Source organism: Mesocricetus auratus, unplaced genomic scaffold (assembly GCF_017639785.1).
Source record: "Mesocricetus auratus isolate SY011 unplaced genomic scaffold, BCM_Maur_2.0 Super-Scaffold_6730, whole genome shotgun sequence".
Taxonomy (NCBI): domain Eukaryota; kingdom Metazoa; phylum Chordata; class Mammalia; order Rodentia; family Cricetidae; genus Mesocricetus; species Mesocricetus auratus.
The window spans coordinates 80,656,002-80,674,996 of NW_024429184.1; the positions used below are offsets into that span (position 1 = coordinate 80,656,002).

An 18,995-nucleotide genomic window follows, 5' to 3' on the forward strand; every position below is an offset into this window, starting at 1 on the left:
TAATCATTCTACACTCACTAGTCTAATTGGAACCCTTACACTCAACCAGTGGTGGCAAAAGCCTTCAATCCCAGCAGTCGGAAGGCAGACTGGTGATGGGAGTCCGAGGGCAGCCTGGTTCCAAGTCCATCAGGGTTACATAGAGAAACCCTATCTCAAAGCCTGTTTGCCAATGTCTGGCACAAATATTTACTTTGTTGGGGAATATACCAAAGAAAACTATTCCTACAGAGCCTCCTACAGATGGCTCACAGGAAGCACTAATGTTGCAGCAAAAGGTGCTTGGTGTTTAACAGGTTAAAAGAAATTCTGTGTGTCATTTGGTGTTTACAGACATTTAAAACTCAGGTAGTCAGGGTGGCAGCTTCACCTGAGCCATTCCTCCAGCCCAGTACAAAGTCACAACCTCTGAAAAAATGCTTTCAAAGACAGTGCAAAAGAGCTCCATGCTATGGATTTTTTAATGAAACGTTCACGAGACAATGTACATAGAAAATAGCTTGGTGCAGTACTGACAGATAGGTGTTAGCTAATGCACGACTTACAAGTTTGCATTTCCAACAGACTTAAGTCAAGACCTAGCTACTAAATGGGCGACCAATATATCAGATACCTTACATTTCCTGTAATGTCAATTTATAAAACTAAGTGTCTTCCATGTGCATATACTGTACAATTTAGAGGTCATCTAGGTCCTCAGCAGAACAGGATGTAGATACCCTTCTCTCCAGCCTCAAAAGTGGGCACACCTGTTTGTGCTGCCCTCAGAGGATAGATCACAGCTTCTCCCACATCACTAATGACAGAAGACAGTTCAATGATAATGGTTCCCCTCCCATAATGAACATGTTAAATGTCCAAGAGGAGCACTAACACACCTAACTTGAAGGCAGACTAAACCTTTCCGGTATGTATGGTAAACATCCCCTCCCAACAGGGTTGATTGACAGGCAAGCTGAAACTGCCCATACAGAAGACCAGAAGACATGTACTTTTATCTGCATTTATTTTATGCTCAATTTATTCCCGTGCCATAAGTTTCTGCTTCTTCAGTTTCTTCTGGGATATCTGAGAAGACAAAGAAAGAAATAATTGAAGTTTCTTACATTAATTCTCAAACCTGTGACCATTATAGATCAGCCGGTTCTTGGTTAAGCCAATCAGAAAAGCACAATTTTATGGTTAGTGGCCACAACATGAAGAACTGTATTAAAGGGTCACACAGCATTAAGAAGGTTAAGAACCACCACTTAGAGGATCAAGGACAAATTGCAACATCTAAAGCGCCAAAAGTCAAATTGTCTAGAAGAGGAAGTGTTCTAGCGCAACGATTAATCCAGTGTAGCTAAGGTAACTGCAGTGTTATGCCATAACAGCCACATTAAAGTGGGTAAAAGGCTGGTCAGAATAGGTTCCTTTCATGGTCATTACAAAGGTGTCTTATCAGCCACTATGTTTCAAGCAATGCACACAGCAAGACTGAGTGCCTTACCTTTTTCTTCTGTGCAACCTCCTCTTCTGGCTTTGGAACAATCTGTTCCTTTTCCGTGAGGATCATCTCGATGTGGCAGGGGGGAGCTCATGTATGGGTTAATCCGGCCGTGAGCTCTGTAAGTTCGTCGGCGCATTTTAGGTGCTTTGTTCACCTGGATGTGCTCGATGACCAGAGAATCTACGTCTAGACCCTGGAGAGACGAGAAACCAGACACCTGTTCAGAAAAAGCTTCCAACCTTCAACTTGGATAACCTCGACCACCTCACCACTTCTGTTTAAATTGTCTGCATGCAATGCTATACTTTGCAGGGTATCTAAGTCTCATACCCCATATCTTTTTTTTTTTTGGTTTTTACGAGACAGGGTTTCTCTGTATTGTTTTGGAGGCTGTCAGTCCAGCTTGGCCTCGAACTCAGAGATGTGCCTGCCTCTGCCTCCCGCGTGCTGGGATTAAAGGCGTGCACCACCACCGCCCGGCCATACCCCATATCTTAATGACACCTGTGGAAGGCAACCCTTACGCAGACAATTAGGACATTCAGTTCCATAAAACTTAGTGTATTAAATACATATTGCCTGTAACCCTCAAGATTGTTTAGTAAAGAGATACTACACTAGCTACTGCCCAGTCTCCTGCCCTCTTATAGCACAATTTTTAAAAAAGTATTAAGCCGCCGGGCATTGGTGGCGCACGCCTTTAATCCCAGCACTCGGGAGGCAGAGGCAGGTGGATCTCTGTGAGTTCGAGGCCAGCCTGGTCTACAGAGCGAGTTCCAGGACAGCCTCCAAAACAATACAGAGAAACCCTGTCTGGAAAAGCCAAAAAAGAAGTATTAAGCCTTACTACAAAGAATTGAAATCAAGTTTCCAAACGCAAGAGTAATGGTCATCCTACTCCTAGACACTGTTGTCTACTCTAAAAAAACCCTTTCGCCACAACTGTCAACAAACCACACCACTAAGGCTAGCATTAACCAAAGGTGCTTGATGGAATTACAAAAACTAAAAGTTTTCGTTTGTACTGACTCTGACGCCACACCTTAGTTGGCACTCACTCATAAGATATAAACCCCCAAGGCCAAGGAAAATGCTCCCTCTGTAGAACTGGGGATAGAGAAAACCATCAGGGCACAGAAGGCCATGCTTGAGGGCCTAAAGGCAAGATTCTGTCATACCAGAGGCACAAGACAAAAGCGGTGTTTGGCTCTTTTAGTTTCTGCCTTCAATACCAGCACTTGGGAGGCAGAGGCAGGCAGATCTGAGACCAGCCTGATCTACAGAGCAAATTCCAGGACAGCCTCCAAAGTCACAGAAAAACCCTGTCAACAGGAAAAGCTTCTTACTATGTAGACCAGGCTGACCTTAATTAAGCCCTTTTCTGTGATGCATAAGTAAAAAGGCATGCACACTCACCCCCAGTACACTTAATAGGACACATATGTAAGAGACTCAATGTGAAGGATGGCAATGGCACACGTACCTTAAGCTCAGCATTACTCTCTGCATTTTTAAGCATGTGCAGCAAAAATTCAGCACTCTTTTTTGGCCACCGACCCTGTGTCCAGCCCCACTGTTTGGCCTGAAAGAAATAGGGGAAGCAGTTTGTTACTTTCCTTGATAAATTAGCATTAGAACCAAGTAAGAACTTATGGTCAACACCAAGGTTGCTCAGAACATGTTTTATTTCACGGTTAATCCAAAGGTGTCCTAAGATCGTCATCACAGCAACCAGACAAATGTTTAGCACCCACCGCCCCACCATCACCCAACAGTAGCCATCTCTCACCTGGGCGCACCTGCCGACTCCACCATTGTACCGCCGGAACGGCACGCATTGCTTCTTCAAAGTGACATCCTTCAGGTATTTGGTGGCTTTTCGGATGTGCATACCCTTGATGGCCTGGGCAGTTTCACGGGTATTCTAACACAAGCCAGAGAGTTTTGGTTAATGGTGTTTTGAGAGCTGGGAGACAAATTCACAGTAAATTATCTAAGCCCTGTTATCCGGCATCCCACGTTATTTGCATTCACACCCAATTACTAACTCATAAGCAAGGTGGCTGCTCAGAATGTATTTATTTTCATGGTAAGTCCAAAGGTGTCCTAAGAAAGTCATCACGGCTGCCACCTTTTAAAAGACAGGCAGGAGCAAATTAGAATTTGTTGTCATGACCATGGCTTCCTTACCTTAAAGTGAACCCGGAGATTTGAACCTCTTGACTTGCATGCTACAAAAATACAGAAGGAAAAAGGTTCAGGTTCATCTCTTTTGCATTATGCACATGCCCAAAACAAAACAATTCAGGGAGTACCAACACTCACATTTTGTAGGGTTTTCCGGGTCGAGAGAGTAGCGAACCATCTTCGCAGGTTACCTGGGAACATTAATACGACCGTCAACTAGTAACCAAAGAAGTCTAAACACGTATTAAATACGAGCAGCAGCTGCTCAGAGAAGTGTTATTTTCACGGTCAATCCAAAGGTGTCCTAAGAAATGACATCATCGCAGCCACATTTCCCTTAATGCCATGAACTACCTTCCACAGCGCCACGAAGCCAGGGGCACGCGGCCGTCAACTGAAGCCCGCGCCTTTCGGGGCTGGCACTTTCAGGACCAGCACGGCCGAGAGCAACTACAATCGCCCACTGACCCCTCGTTCGCCCCGATCTCGCAGCCTCCCCACGCACCCACGCCGCCCGACCTACAGCACGGCGCTCAGATGAATGAAGCGTCGTCACCCGGCGCATTCCCCCGTCGCCGCTTTCCCCCGTCCCTCCGGGCCGGCACTCACCGCAGGGCCGGGCCTAGCCTCGCGCGTCCTGCTCTGCTCACCCCGGGCCACCGCCACCGCCGCGGCCCTCGCCCCGCGCCCGCCCCTCACGCTGCTCCGCGGCCCGCCGAGGCCTGCGCGAGCCGGGGCTCCAGGTCGGACGCGCCGCCGAGCCCCTCCGCACAGAGCGCGGCCACCCGTGACGAGGACACATGGTCCTTGGATCCCAGATCCCCGGGGCCGCGACACCAGCACCCCCGAGGCCACGATGGCGACGATGACGGAGGATTCGGCCCCGAGAGCCCGATGCCGAGTAACGCTCACCTCAGGTCGCTTACAGGAAGAGGAAGTGCAAGGGCTACTGGGAGAATTCATGAGACCTCGACCTCTCGCGAGACTTCCGGCCGAAGGAACGAGATCCGAGGCGAGGGAGGGCCAGGAAGAGAGGGAGTGGGGACTGTTCCCAGAATGTCAGAAGGGAAATGCAACTTTAGAGACTGTCTCAGAATTCTTTTTTTTTTTAATTCCAAAAATAAAATTCACGGCTTTTAAGTATCAGTGAATAGAAAAGGTCCTCAAGGATAGACACAAATTACAAATGAACGAGAAATTTAATCATCTTGCATGTTAGATTTGATTTTGCCAACATGTACCCTCTGAAACTGGTTTATAAAAGGACGTTTAGAAAGGTCTGTATGCTAGCCTTTAATTCCAGCACTCGGGAGGAGGGGCAGTGGATGGACCTCATCAAGTCTGAGGCCAGCCGAGGCTACATAGTGAAACCCTGCCTTTAAAAGAAGAGAAAAAGTTAATAAAGAGCTAATGTGGGATGCCATGGTGCGTCATACATGCAATCCCATCATTTCTTAGGCGGAAGCCGTAGAGTGGAGACCAGGGCCGGAGAGATGGCTCAGCAGTAATAGCACTCATTGCTCTTCAATAAGACCAGGGTTTGGGTCCCAGCACCAACCACAAGGTAGCTCACATGGCTAACCCCAGTTCCAGGGAGTCAGATGCCATCTTCTTTTTTTTTTGTTTGTTTTTTGTTTTTTGTTTTTGTTTTTCGAGACAGGGTTTCTCTGTGGCTTTGGAAGCTGTCCTGGAACTCACTTTGTAGACCAGGCTGGTCTCGAACTTACAGAGATCCGCCTGCCTCTGCCTCCCGAGTGCTGGGATTAAAGGCGTGCGCCACCAACGCCCGGCTCAGATGCCATCTTCTAACCCGGTGCACACACATACATGCAGGCAAAACACTCATACACATAAAATAGATAAGTCTAAAACAATTTCTGTTTTTAACAAAATAAAAAGAATTCGAGCCCAGCAACGTGAGATTCCAGTTTCCACAAAAAACCCTGAGCGACCTGACATGGGGGTCTGTAAACCAGCCCCCTTGGAAGGCTAAGGTAGTAGGGCAGGGGGGAGGGGCATGTCAGAGAGTCAGTTGTATATTAATTATGAAGACAGGCTAACTGAAGAGTCTGGCTCATCAGTGTCAATTCCAGATCCTCACTGGTTGAGGAAAAACTCATTGGCATTTTCTTTCCCTTTCTTCCTTGCCCAAGGTCACTTCTTTGATACTGTTGCAGCGCGGCTTGCGATCTCTGCCACGACTTCCAGGCAACCCAAATGCCGGATGACTGACTAGAAACAACACCTTAAGCTTGGCTTGGCTTCTAGATACAGTTTCAAGGATCCTTCCCCGTGCCCTACCCTTAGTACCAAATGTTGGATATTATGGTTTTTCCTCATGTTTTACTTCCTTCTCAAGCCTTGATTACAGGCTGTAAACCCCAATTAAATTCTTCCCTTGAGCTAGATAGACCCAGATAGCAAACCACTTTTTTTTTTTTTTTTGGTTTTTTTTCGAGACAGGGTTTCTCTGTGGCTTTGGAGGCTGTCCTGGAACTAGCTCTTGTAGACCAGGCTGGCCTCGAACTCACAGAGATCCGCCTGCCTCTGCCTCCCAAGTGCTGGGATTAAAGGCGTGCACCACCAACGCCCGGCAGCAAACCACTTTCTTAAAACCTTTCCTGGAGATGTCTGAGGTGAACATTTAACTCACCCTTAAACAGAACCTTGGGCTGTGGGATGTAGTTTTGCAGTAGAGTACTTGTCAAGACTCTATCAAGACCTGAGTGTGATCCCCACCAGTGTGTGTGTGTGTGTGTGTGTGTGTGTGTGTGTGTGTGTGTGTGTGTGTGTTTACGGGGCAGGGGTGGGGGGGGTTGGAGGACTGTGGAAGAGCTCTAGGCAAGGAAGGAAAGATACAATTCATACTTTAAACACATTACCTCGACTCCCCTGTAGAGAGCAAACTTGAGGGGTAGGAGCAGACACAAGGAGAGGGATGTTGAGGCTTTTGCAAACTCTGAGAGTCATTCATTTAGGCTAAGCTGGTCCCGGGGTGAACAGGAGTCCAGTCGTGGGCCTCTTCTGGAAGTGAGGCCAATAAAGCTAATTAACGGACTGGATATAGGAGGCGATATAAAGACAGTAATGAAACATGGTTCCTAAACTTCCTGATTGAATTCTAAGTGGTACAATACGCTGAACCTAGAGGAAGAACAGGAGGGTTAAAATGAAATCTGTGTGGCCTTACCCACAATTCTGTCTTATCAGATATGGTGGCTCATGCCACTCAGCACTCAGGAAGATGAGGTGGGATGATCATGCGTTCCAGGCCATTTTCTGAAAATTTTGTTCCCAGATTTTATCTTAGGGAAATTTAAAACACACCAAGAGCTATACAGGTAATTCTACTAAACTCCCAGAGCACTCCACATTTTGCTCGTTTGCTTCTTCTGTGTCTGCCCTGGAACACCTGATACTCCTGCGTTTGCTTATTTATTTATTTGTTTGTTGGTTGGTTTTTCGAGACAGGCTTTCTCTGTGGCTTTGGAGGCTGTCCTGGAACTAGCTCTTGTAGACCAGGCTACTCTCAAACTCATAGAGATCAGCCTGCTTCTGCCTCTCGAGTGCTTGGACTAAAGGTGTATACCACCACTGCCTGGCTAAAAAATATATATATAAAGAATTCTTTTTCTTTTTTCTTTCTTTTTTTTTTTGGTTTTTCAAGACAGGGTTTCTCTGTATTGCTTTGGAGGCTGTCCTGGAACTCACTCTGTAGACCAGTCTGGCCTCGAACTCACAAATGTCTGCCTGCCTCTGCCTCCTGAGTGCTGGGATTAAAGGCGTGCACCACCACCACCCAGCTAAAGAATTCTTTTTTTTTTTTTTTTTGGTTTTATGAGACAGGGTTTCTCTGTATTGTTTTGGAGGCTGTCGGTCCAGCCTGGCCTCTAACTCACGGAGATCCGCCTGCCTCTGCCTCCCGAGTGCTGGGATCAAAGGCATGCGCCACCACCGCCCGGCCAGCTAAAGAATTCTTATAACCCACCAATAATATAAATAAGTTAACTTTTAAAAGGTATGATACACAGATATTACATATCTCATACAGATATCAAAAATATACACTGGAGAACAGATGTTTTCTTCAACAAACGGTGCTGGGAAAGCTGTAAAACCACTGGCAGAATAAAAGTAGATCCCTAGTGCTGGGATTAAAGGCATGCACCACCACTTTCTTTTAATATATATATAATTTTTATGCCTCCTTTTAGTGCAGAAGTATTTTTTTTTTATTTAAGGTCACCTGTGTCCCTGGTCTGTCTGTCCCTGACCTCCCAGGATTAGGATGTGTTCGAGATTTTATTTCTCCACTAGGTTTTCTTTTTTCTTTCTATTAATTATCATCATTACTATTAATTTGTTGTTGCTGTTTTTGAGACAGTTTCTCTGCGTAACAGTCCTGGCTGTCTTGGAGCTCGCTTTGTATAGACCAGGCTGGCCTTGAACTCACAGGGATTCGCCTGCCTCTGCATCCCAAGGGCTGGGATTAAAGGTGTGACCACCACCACCAAGCTCCACTGGGTTCTCTCGAGGGATCTTACTGTTTGTTTCCCTGATACTTTAATTCTGTTTCATTATATCTCCATTTCTACATAGGCTTTAGGAAGTGTGAAGACTTTGAAGGATACATTTTAAATTTTTATTCATCATCAACATTATCATCATCATCATTATTAATTAGTTTTTGGAAACAGAATTCTATGTAGTCAACAAGCTCCTCCCTGCCTCTTCCTCTCAAGGGGAATTTAAAAGTATATTTTCAGGGCTAGCAAGGTAGCTCAGTCAGTAATGCACTCTCCTTGAAAAACCCAAGGGCTTGAGTTCCATGCCCAGGCCCAGAGCTGAGAAGGCAAGAACAGAATTTGAATAAACCAGTTGGGCTATACTACTTTTTGAGTTCCATGCCAGAGACTGCCTCTAAAAACAAAAAGGGCTGGGTGGTGATGTCACACACCTTTTTTTTTTTCTTTTATTATTTTAATTTTAAATAGCTTGCTTCACATGTCAATTCCAGTTCCCTCTCCCCCCTCCTCCCGAACCCCTCCGCCATGCCCCGCCCCCAGCCTTCCATACTATCACCACTTCCTTCCACATAGGGGATCTCCAGAGTCTGTCATTTCACTCAGGGCAGGGTCCAGGCACTCTCCCAAGAGTTCAGGCTGAGAGAGCATCCCTCTTTGTGTTATGGACACATGAAGTCCATTTGTATGCCAGGGATAAACACTGATCTACTGCCCAGGGCCCCATAGATTGCCCGGGCCTCCTTACTAACTCTCACACTCAGGGGGTCTGGATCAGTCCCATGCTGGCCTCCCAGCTGGTCCAAGAGCTCCCCCTTTATTCAGATCAGCTTGTCTGCTGGTTTTGCCAGCCGATTCTTTGCCAATTTGCTCATCGCTCCTCTCTCTCTGTCACTGGGTTCCATGGGTTCACATCAGTGTTTAACTGGATGTCACACACCTTTAATCCCAGCATTTGAGAAGAAGAGACAGGTGGATCTCTGTGAGTTCAAGGCCAGCTTAGTCTACAGATGGAGTTCCAGGACAAGCGAAGCTGTTACACAGAAAAATCAAACCACAAAACAAACAAACAGGAAAAGGTGGAAGGTGCTTGAAGAGTAACACCCAAGGGTGTCCTCTGGCTTCCACACATACGTGCACACATGTGCACTCTCACACACAAGGCCACAAATAGAAAATAAAAATGATCTTAGCCGGGCGGTGGTGCACACCTTTAATCCCAGCACTGAGGAGGCAGAGGCAGGCAGATATCTGTGAGTTCGAGGCCAGCCTGGTCTACAGAGCGAGTTCCAGGACAGCCTCCAAAACAATACAGAGAAACCCTGCCTCGAAAAACAAAACAAAAACAAAAAACAAACAAAAAATGATATTAAAAGTACGTTTTTGTTTTAGCCAGGTATGGTAACACATGCCTTTAACCCTAGCACTGGGGAGGCAGAGGCAGGTGGAGCTTTGTGAAATCAAGGCCAGATGAGGCTACATTGTGAGATTCTATCCAAAAAAAAAAAAAACCAAAACAAAGTATAAAGATACATTTTCCTTAGCTGACATCATGGATTTTTTGTGTATGTGCCTGTGCCTGGTGTGTGTGTGTGTGTGCATGAGCATACACGTGTGTGTGTGTGTGTGTGTGTGTGTGTGTGTGTGTGTGTGAGAGAGAGAGAGAGAGAGAGAGAGAGAGAGAGAGAGAGAGAGAGAGAGAGAGAGAGAGAGATTTCCCTGGTGGGAGCCTTGTGTATCACAGCAGGAGGCTGTCCTTACATTCTCCAGCAGTCCTCTGTACCCTCCCTCAGCCTTACACAAATCTCTCTCCTCTTTCTTGTTGGGAGGAAAAGGCTCTCAACATACTGAACATACTGATTCTCTCTAGTCTGTAGCTCACTTTGGCCACATATGCACAGTTTCAATGAAAGAGAAGTGTCTCTCCCACAGACTCTCACTACTGCCTAGACTTAGGAATAGATGTCACAAATCATCAGTTTAGTTAATCAGGATAAGAAGCTCCCATGAGCTCTTTAGGTTGTTGGTTTATGGTCTCATACATGTCAACAGGCTTCCTTTGGAGTAACTTGAGTGGAATATGAGCCATGCCAAAGGAAGCAGGTTTGTGTGTGAAACAACGGGTGAAACCTAGGTCCAGGCTAGATAATGTAGCAGAGCAGAGACACAGAATCAAAGTCCTCAGCTGTGCTTAGCTACTGAGGTGGCGTTCTCCTAAACATAATAATCTTTTGGCTTGCCGGGCGTTGGTGGTGCACGCCTTTAATCCCAGCACTTGGGAGGCAGAGGCAGGTGGATCTCTGTGAGTTCGAGGCCAGCCTGGTCTACAAAGTGAGTTCCAGGACAGCCTCCAAAGCCACAGAGAAACCCTGTCTTGAAAAACAAAAAAAAAATCTTTTGGCTTTAACTTCATGTACAAAGATGTGATAACAATTGTATATGACATGCTCATGGCTCATAGATGTTTCCAATGGTACATGGTCCTAAAATAGATTTCCCAAGTGTCCCGGTCCTCATTCATACAAGACCAACAAGAGGATAAGTAGTTCTGGTGGCTAATCAGCATTGTCAACCTGACTAGATTTAGATGTACCTAGGAGACACACCTGGTTGAGGAGAGGTTTAGCTAGGGGGGTGAAACGCACCTCCCAAGGGCTGAGGGCTCAGGCTGAACTGCTATAAAAAGGAAAAGCAAGCTGACCTCTGGCATCTCTATGATGTCTTACTGCAGACACCTGTCTCCTGTTCCCACTCCCCAACAAGAGCCACATTTGCCATGCCTTCCCTGTCATGATGGACTGTATCCTCTCAAACTGTGAGCCAAAAGCAGCCCTTTCTTCCTTAAGGTGTTTTTGTCAATGATGGGAAAGTGACTACTTCCTGAAGGTTAATATATATTGTGAAGCTATGCTGGGATTAGACTCAGCTGTAAATCCTAGAGCCTCCAGCTCTAGACCAGGGTGAGACCATCAGCACTCATTTCTACCTTGAGGGATTATTACTCTTCTGGGTCCTGCCTTCCTATTCCCAAATGCCTGATACCTCCTTTATTGGAGGTATAATAATTGTCTTCCACACTTCACATGTTAGGTAAGTGCTCTACCATTGAACTCTAGCCTCAGCTCCCAGACACACACTGTTTTTTATTTTGTTTTGGTCAGATTGAGATCTTGCTTTGTAGCTCAGAGTGACCTGGAGTTCCTGGTCTTCTGGTAGTAGCCTCCCAAATGCTGGGATTACAGGTGTGCACTGTCATTCTTGTCTTCCTGGGTGTGTCTTGCTTCTTCGTGCTATCACTTAGCTTTTAATTTGGTGGACTTCAGATAAGTGATTTTGGCTTGAGCCAATTATACATTATGGTGTCTTCCTCACATGAATATTCTGGAAGACAGTATATAGGTGACCTGTCATTAGGGATGTGAGTATTGAAGCCTGAATGTGTTGGTACCTATCTGATTCCCTTGAAATTGGTATGTCATTTCTTTCTTCTCATTTCTCTTCTTTCTTTCTTTCTTTTCTTCCTTTTCTTTCCCTTTTTAAGAACACAGTCTGGGTGTGTAGCCTTGGCTGGTCTCTAGTTCATAGAGGTCCACCCATCGCAGGCCCCTGCTTTCTGGGATTAAAGGTGTGTACCACCACACAAAGCTTTGGTAGATCATTCTACCAAATAATTTAGGCCTTGTAGACCCAAATAGTCTTGGTTACAACCCCTCAGTTCTGTGATAGTGTGAAACCAACCTTAAGCAATCACTGCTTAAGTAGGCATGCCATATTGTAACAGCAATAAAAACAAAATTGCTGCAAGAGGAGGTAGCCCTGATCTGACTGAGGCTGTCAATCCTGGGACTATAAAATAATCTATGTGGTATTACAAATGACTGGATAAATGTTCATTCCCCATCAAACATTTACTGTGGGTGTCTATGTGTGCACACGGGAAATCAAATCCAGATCCTTACATATGTTAAGCATGTATTCTGCTGCAGATCTATATGTTAGACTTAGCTAACATTTTAGTAATATCAGTAGTACTTGGCAGACTTAATATTTTATTAGGTTCATGAAAGTATTATTTTAAAAAAGTGCATTGTCCTTATTTATTTACTTAGGTAGTTTGTTTTTCTTTTCTTCTTCTCCTCCTCCTTCTCCTTTTCCTTTTCCTTCTTCTTCTCCTCCTCTTCCTCCTCCTCCTTCTTCTTTCGGAGAGAGAGTTTTTCCTGTGTAACAGTCCTAGCTGTCCTAGAACACACCCTGAAGACCAGGCCGGCCTCAAACTCACAGAGATCTACTTGCCTCCTCCTCCCAAGTATTGGGATTAAAGGTGTGTACCACCATGCCTGATGGTAATTTGCTTTTCATGAACTAAAAATTTTAAATTGTAAGGCATTTTCTAATTTGGAATATTTCAAACTCAGAAAAAATTTTAGATACTGCTTTTAATTTCTGCAAACTCTTTACTTAGATTCACCATTTATGTTTTGTTTCATCGATCATTTTCTTTTTCTTTCTTTTTTTTTTTTTTTTTGAGACAGGGTTTCTCTGTATTGTTTGGAGGCTGTCCTGGAACTCCCTCTGTAGACCGGGCTGGCCTTGAACTCACAGAGATCCGCCTGCCTCTGCCTCCTGGGTGCTGGCATTAATGTATAAAGATACATTTTCCTTAGCTGTGCCACCAACGCCCGGCTTCATCCATCATTTTCTATATGTAATATGTTTTGAAATTAACTTCGAGACTTCATGTCTAACAGTGTGGTATGTATTTTCTCAGAGCAGATTCTCCTGCATACAAGGTGCTGACTTGGCTCCTCCACACCAGCCTCCTTTCTGTCTCCAGGGAAACAAGGAACTCACTGACTCACCACTGTCTCTCCTGCTGTTGCTCTTGATGCCTTTGCCACTGCAGCTGCCATGGTCGTGGCCATCTTCTCCAGAAGCCGAGGCCTCTGCTCCCTCCGTGACACGCCCACAGCAGCTCTTCCCTAAAGCATTTTGCCTTATGGTCCTCTCTGAGTCTCTCTGAAATGCGTCGTTTAGCTGTTGCATTGTTAAATATGTGTACTTTCCTTCCCCCAAACTGTAAGCTTTCTGAGAACATAGTCCTTTTGTTTTTCCCTAGGGCCTAGAATAATCCATTATTCATAGAATGTTTATAATACCAGTATGCACAATATTGTCCTTTCTGAGTCATACATGGGGAGACTAAGAAAAGAAAAGAAAAATATAAGAGAAGAAAAAAGAAAGGCACACACAAGGCAGAATCCTATGTACAAATCTCCTGATGTCCAGGGTTACCTCAGACTTGAGAAGAGCTGTGGCACTAGCTGCATCCCACTGTGACCACAGCTCCTGGGAGACAGGTTCTCTTCCGTGACTTGAGTTCTCTCCCTGGGCTCTGGTGGCCTCGCTTCCTCTGTCCAGAGGGAGATAACCAGGCATCCTTGCTCCTTAGCTCCCCCAACTCTGCCTCTGCCTCTGCCAGGATCCCTTTGTTGGGATTTGCTCACAGAACCAACAGGGGTAAATCCTGGCTGGGATTCTGAATGAGCTTTGTCCAGCCCTTCCCCAGCACTGTGTGCAGTCACTTCCGCTCTCTGCCTTCTTCTTGTTGTGTGTAACATGTATGCATGTGTGTCCAAGTGCATCGCAGGTGAGCACGCAATATGTATCTCTGGGAGGTCAGAAGATTCTGTTGGGGTTTCCCTCTATCAATATCCATTTTTTGATGTGATTATCCGATCCCTTTGAGATTCCCAGGTGTCTTAGTTAGGGTTTCTTTCTTTCTTTCTTTTTTCTTTTTCTTTTTTTTTTGAGATAGGGTTTCTCTGTGTAGCTGTGGAGCCTGTCCTGGCACTCACTCTGTAGACCAGGCTAACCTCGAACTTGGGAGTTCCGCCTGCCTCTGCTTCCCGAGTGGTGGGATTAAAGGTGTGCTAAAATGAAGCTCATGACCAAATAGCAAGTTAGAGAGGAAAGGGTTTATTTCCCTTACACTTCAGCATTGCTGTTCATCACTAAAGGAAGCAGGACAGGAACTCAAACAGGGCAGGGACCTGGAGGTAGGAGCTGATGCAGAAGCCATGGAGGGGTATGGCGTACTGGCTTGCTTCCCGAGGCTTGCTCAGCCTGCTTTCTTGTAGAACCCAGGACCACCAACCCCAGTGGTGGCATCACCCACCATGGGTTGGGCCCTCCTGCAATGATCACTAGTTGAGAAAATGTCTTACAGCTGTATCTCTCGGAGGCATTTCCTCAACTGAGGCTCCTTCCTCTCTGATGACTCTAGCTTGTGTTAAGTCGACACACAAAACCAGCCAGTACAGGTCTTTTTTCTTTTCTTTTCTCTTTCTTTTTTTCTTTTTCTTTCTTTCTTTCTTTCTTTTTTTTTTTTTGGTTTTTCGAGACAGGGTTTCACTGTGGCTTTGGAGGCTGTCCTGGAATTCGCTTGGTAGTCCAGGCTGGTCTCGAATTTACAGAGATCCGCCTGCCTCTGCCTCCTGAGTGCTGGGATTAAAGGTGTGCGCCACCAACGCCCGGCTCTTTCTTTATTTTTTTTAAAGACAGAGTCTCTTACAAGATAAATCGCTTATCTGAGGCTTGCTTACAGTTTCAGAGGTTTAGTTCATTACCTTCAAGGCAGAGAACGTGGGAGCATGCAGCAGACATGGTAGCTGAGAGTTCTATATCTGGATCCTCAGGCAACAGGAAGGGAGAGGGCGTGCCTCTGGGCCCAGTTTGGGTTTCTGAAATCTCAAAGCCCACCCGCAGTGACTACAATTCTCCAACAAGGCCATACACCTTAATCTTTCGCTGATAACTAAGCATTCAAATATATGAACCTCTGGAGGTCATTCTTTTTTTTTTTTTTCCTTTGGTTTTTCAAGACAGGGTTTCTCTGTATTGTTTTGGAGGCTGTCCTGGAACTCACTCAGTAGCCTCGAACTCACAGAGATCTGCTGGCCTCTGCCTCCCGAGTGCTGGGATTAAAGGCATGCGCCACCACATACACTGCCATGGTTGGATTTTCACATGGATGCTAAGGATTTGAACTTAGGTCCTCATCGTTACACAGCATCTCCCAATCCCATCCCATTCTTTTAAACATACTAAATCCATTATATCACGACCTATTGAAGAGTTAGCATATCCCACATGCACCTTGATAAGTGTTCCTTTAAATCTCCAAGATTGGGACTAGACAGATGGCTCAGTGGTTAAGATCACTGGCTGTTCTTCCAGAGGACCTGGGTTCAATTCATGGCAGTTTGTAATTGTCTATAACTCCAGTTTCAGGTTTCAGGGGATTTGACACCCTCATACAGACATACATGCAAGAAAAACACCAAAAAATAAATCATTAAGAAAGCCAGGCAGTGGTGGGTGCATGCCTTTAATCCCAGCACTTGGGAGACAGAGGCAAGTAGATCTCTGTCAGTTTGAAGCCTGGTCTACAGAGTAAGTTCCAGGACAGGCAGGGCTGCCAGATCAGGTAGAGCCAGGAAGGGCCGGTCCAGCCGGTCTCTTCTCTTCATGGGGTTGATCAGGATGGTGACTCAGACCCTCCCCCCTACTGGGGAGAAAATACACACTGAATTGTGAAGCAGGATCTCGATTTATTCCAACTGGCAGGAACTTATGTATGGCTGAGTAGGGGGATGGGAATTTTAGGATGGGGAGCAGTCTTACATTGCTGAGTCACCCCTACGTGGAGGCCAGAGACAGGTCACTAAACTCTAGCCAGGCTCAGGAGGTTAAACTGGGACTCATATCTGAGCCTTCTTAGGCCCAACACAGGGCTATATAGAGAAACCCTATCTCAATATAAATAAAGGAATAAATAATAAAATAAAAATAAAACCTTCTGCATAACTCTAAGGCTGGGGTCAACAGTGAGTATAGCATAGTTGAATTTGCGGCGGGATAGCTGCCCTCTCCTTTCTTCAGTCTTCAGTCCAAGGCTTAGAATTTCTAATTTCCTTCCTGTTGTGGAATATTCCTTTACACTGTGTGAAGATATGTCACTGTGATTGGTTTAACAAAAAGCTAAATGGTCAATAAATAGCTAGGCAGGATTTGGGGGGCATGGAGAATGCTGGGATGAAGAAGGGTGGAGAACTCAGATAGATATGGAACAAGTTGGATACATGGTAGAATGTAGATTAATAAGAATATGGGTTCGCTTAAGTTATAAGAGCTAGTTAGGAACATGCTTAAGCTACGGACCGAGCTTTCATAATTAATATGCCATCTCCATGTTGTTTATTTGGGAGCTGGCTGGCAGAACAGAGGAAGACTAGCTACACCTTCCTTCTTCCCTCTTGCAAAATGCAGTGGCTTCCTGTCTGTATCTTTGTAAAGACTGGATGTTCTTTGTACATGTTACGCCAAATAGCCTCCACACTCTGATTTTCTTGTTGCAAACAAAGGTTACAGAACCATAACAATAGTGAAGGACTGGGAGACTAGTCTCTAGAGTATCGTGGGATATATTTTTTTTTGCACACTGGGAAGAAGTGTCACTCGTATCGGTTTAATAAAGTAGCTAGGCAGGATTTCCAGGTGCAGAGGATGTTGGGAGGAAGAAAGGTTGAGTCACAAGGACTCCAGGGACATAGACCAAGCAGCTTGGACTTTACAAAGTAAAGGCAATTGAGCCGCATAAAATAATGTAAATTAGAAGATATGGGTTAATTGAAGTTGTAAGAACTAGTTAGAGACAAGCCTGAGCTATTGGCTGAGCTTTCATAATTAATAGTAGGTCTCTGTGTTGTTTTTTGTAAGCTGGTGGTCAAAAAAAAAAAAAAAGAAAAGAAAAGAAAAGGAAAAATCCAATTACACTAGCATGAATCCTTTGTGTGTCAAGTGGGTGTCAATGAGTATTTTGGGTAACTGGAAAGTAATTCTAGAACAACACAGAGAGAAGATGGGACAGACCCATAGCAAAGGAGGAAGGGATGGGAATGAACAGGCTGTTGTGTGCCTTCCCCCACATTCTCTACAACAGCGCTGTTAACCGGTTCCTGTGGCCAAAGAGTTCGAGAGAGGTGGACTTGACTCCACTGGTTCTATTTCCATTACACCTGTCCGCCACGAGGAAGGGTCCAGGAAAGGGAGTCAGGAATTCTGGGAAGTCTTGTATTGGATCTTGTTTTATGTGAAAACCAAATTCCTGTTACCCGTTACCGCCGAGCAGCAACCAGGCCACTAGATGGCGCCATCTCAGCGTCGGGGATGCTTTCGCCTTCATTTATGTGAAGAAACTTAAGAGCAAGTTTATCCGGACTTGTAAACGTGACTTTTTTCTGATGAACCATGCGTGTGCTTCTTTCCAAAGTGGACTTTGATGCTTTGCAAAGGTGAGACTGTGAACGGAGCCGGGGCTGAGATGGACAGCTTCCTGCCTGACAGCTGCCTCCAGCTCCCGGCCCAAGTCTCCAAGTCCCATTACCACCTTTAAGAGAATAAATGATACAGAATATCTCAAGGTCCACAACCTCTCCAGAGAAGCCCCACAGAGCTGTCCCTCCTCCACTGAGCATCTCCTGGGGGCAAAAGTCTCAGTGACAGCAACAGCTGTTCCCATGTGCAAATTCCCTCTCAAGGCACACGATTTTATCAGGGAAGGAAAGCAGAGGCCACCATGTGGTATCTTTTGGCAGGTCCCACTCACTTTCCTCCTGCTCCCTTCAGTTGGGCCTGTCACCCTGCCAGTCACAATGTATCCAGTCGTTCACCTGATAGCTGAGTTGCTTTCACCCAGAAGCTTTAGACCAATGAACTGAGTGGACGCCTTACCCCACTGCTGTTGCCTCAGAATGAACTCCTTGTCTTGCTGGTAATTCTTTTATCTGTTGCTGAAATGGTGTCAAACTACATTCTGGGGCAACAGGCGTAACTTTGTTTACAAGACAAGGCTCGATTTATTTTACCTCCCCACTTCCCTTGTGAGTTTTTGATATGAAGTCAGACAGAAGGATGTAGAAGCGTCTGTGTTCTGGGGATTGGACTCGCAGCTGAGTTCTGAGGGGGCCAAGGGCCTGAAAGTCAAAGCTGACCCTTTGAGTCCTGTGTCAGCACGCTTGGTTCATTCTTTGCATGGTTATACTCCTCCTCGGGCAGAACTAGGATGTGAGGAAAGCTAGAGTGTTCATCCCTAGGGAAACAGGGGTGGCTCCTGCTCTCACGATTTTCCTTCCCTTCTTTCAACCAGCCTGGTTTGCTCACTTTTTCCCTGTGTCTCAGAGCCTTTTTGCTAGAAAGTCTTGTCTGCGTCCCTCAGTTGATGAACAGGCTTGGGAAAAACTTCTCTATCCCACAATCCTGGCACTGGTGTGCGGAGTAACACCTCTTCAGTCGACACAAGCTGAAGCTGTGGGTTACTGGAAAGACTAAATGCCACAGCAGAATTTAAAGCAGAAATCCTTTGTGAACACACCTATCCATCACTCTTGTCCAGACCACAGCCTTCTGAGCTATGCCAGTGCCCACCAAATGTTCACGGCTTCGCTAACCTACTCCACCTTGCCTATTGGGATCTCTTTGCGAGTTCTGCGTTTCATGCACCCTTCTTTCTCTTGATTCTTTCCTCTCTTCTGAATCCTTCCAGGAGCCGGGCGTTGGTGGCACACGCCTTTAATCCCAGCACTCGGGAGGCAGAGGCAGGAAGATCTCTGTGAGTTCGAGACCAGCCTGGTCTACAAAGTGAGTTCCAGGACAAAACAAAACAAAAGAATCCTTCCAGGAAATAGGGTAATAGCTTAATCATAACTAGGATCAGTTTATCTTTTGGGGTGACC

At 45.6% G+C, this 18,995-nt stretch overlaps 1 protein-coding gene and 3 non-coding genes across 4 annotated transcripts; all 4 read right to left on the minus strand.

The window, feature by feature from the left end:
• Positions 1-989: 989 nt before the first annotated feature.
• On the minus strand, positions 990-4,655 carry Rpl17 (ribosomal protein L17). The gene is given in 8 exon segments (XM_005076451.4): positions 990-1,068; positions 1,493-1,573; positions 1,575-1,685; positions 2,976-3,074; positions 3,282-3,416; positions 3,683-3,723; positions 3,818-3,870; positions 4,592-4,655. Coding segments are annotated over 7 exon segments (555 nt in total). The 5' UTR covers positions 3,858-3,870; positions 4,592-4,655; the 3' UTR covers positions 990-1,020.
• LOC121139046 lies at positions 3,159-3,223 on the minus strand. Its single transcript, XR_005875901.1, has one exon. It is a non-coding gene; the product is annotated as a small nucleolar RNA SNORD58 (small nucleolar RNA).
• On the minus strand, positions 3,555-3,619 carry LOC121139047. The gene has a single exon (XR_005875902.1). It is a non-coding gene; the product is annotated as a small nucleolar RNA SNORD58 (small nucleolar RNA).
• Positions 3,940-4,005, minus strand: LOC121139048. The gene has a single exon (XR_005875903.1). It is a non-coding gene; the product is annotated as a small nucleolar RNA SNORD58 (small nucleolar RNA).
• Positions 4,656-18,995: the final 14,340 nt, after the last annotated feature.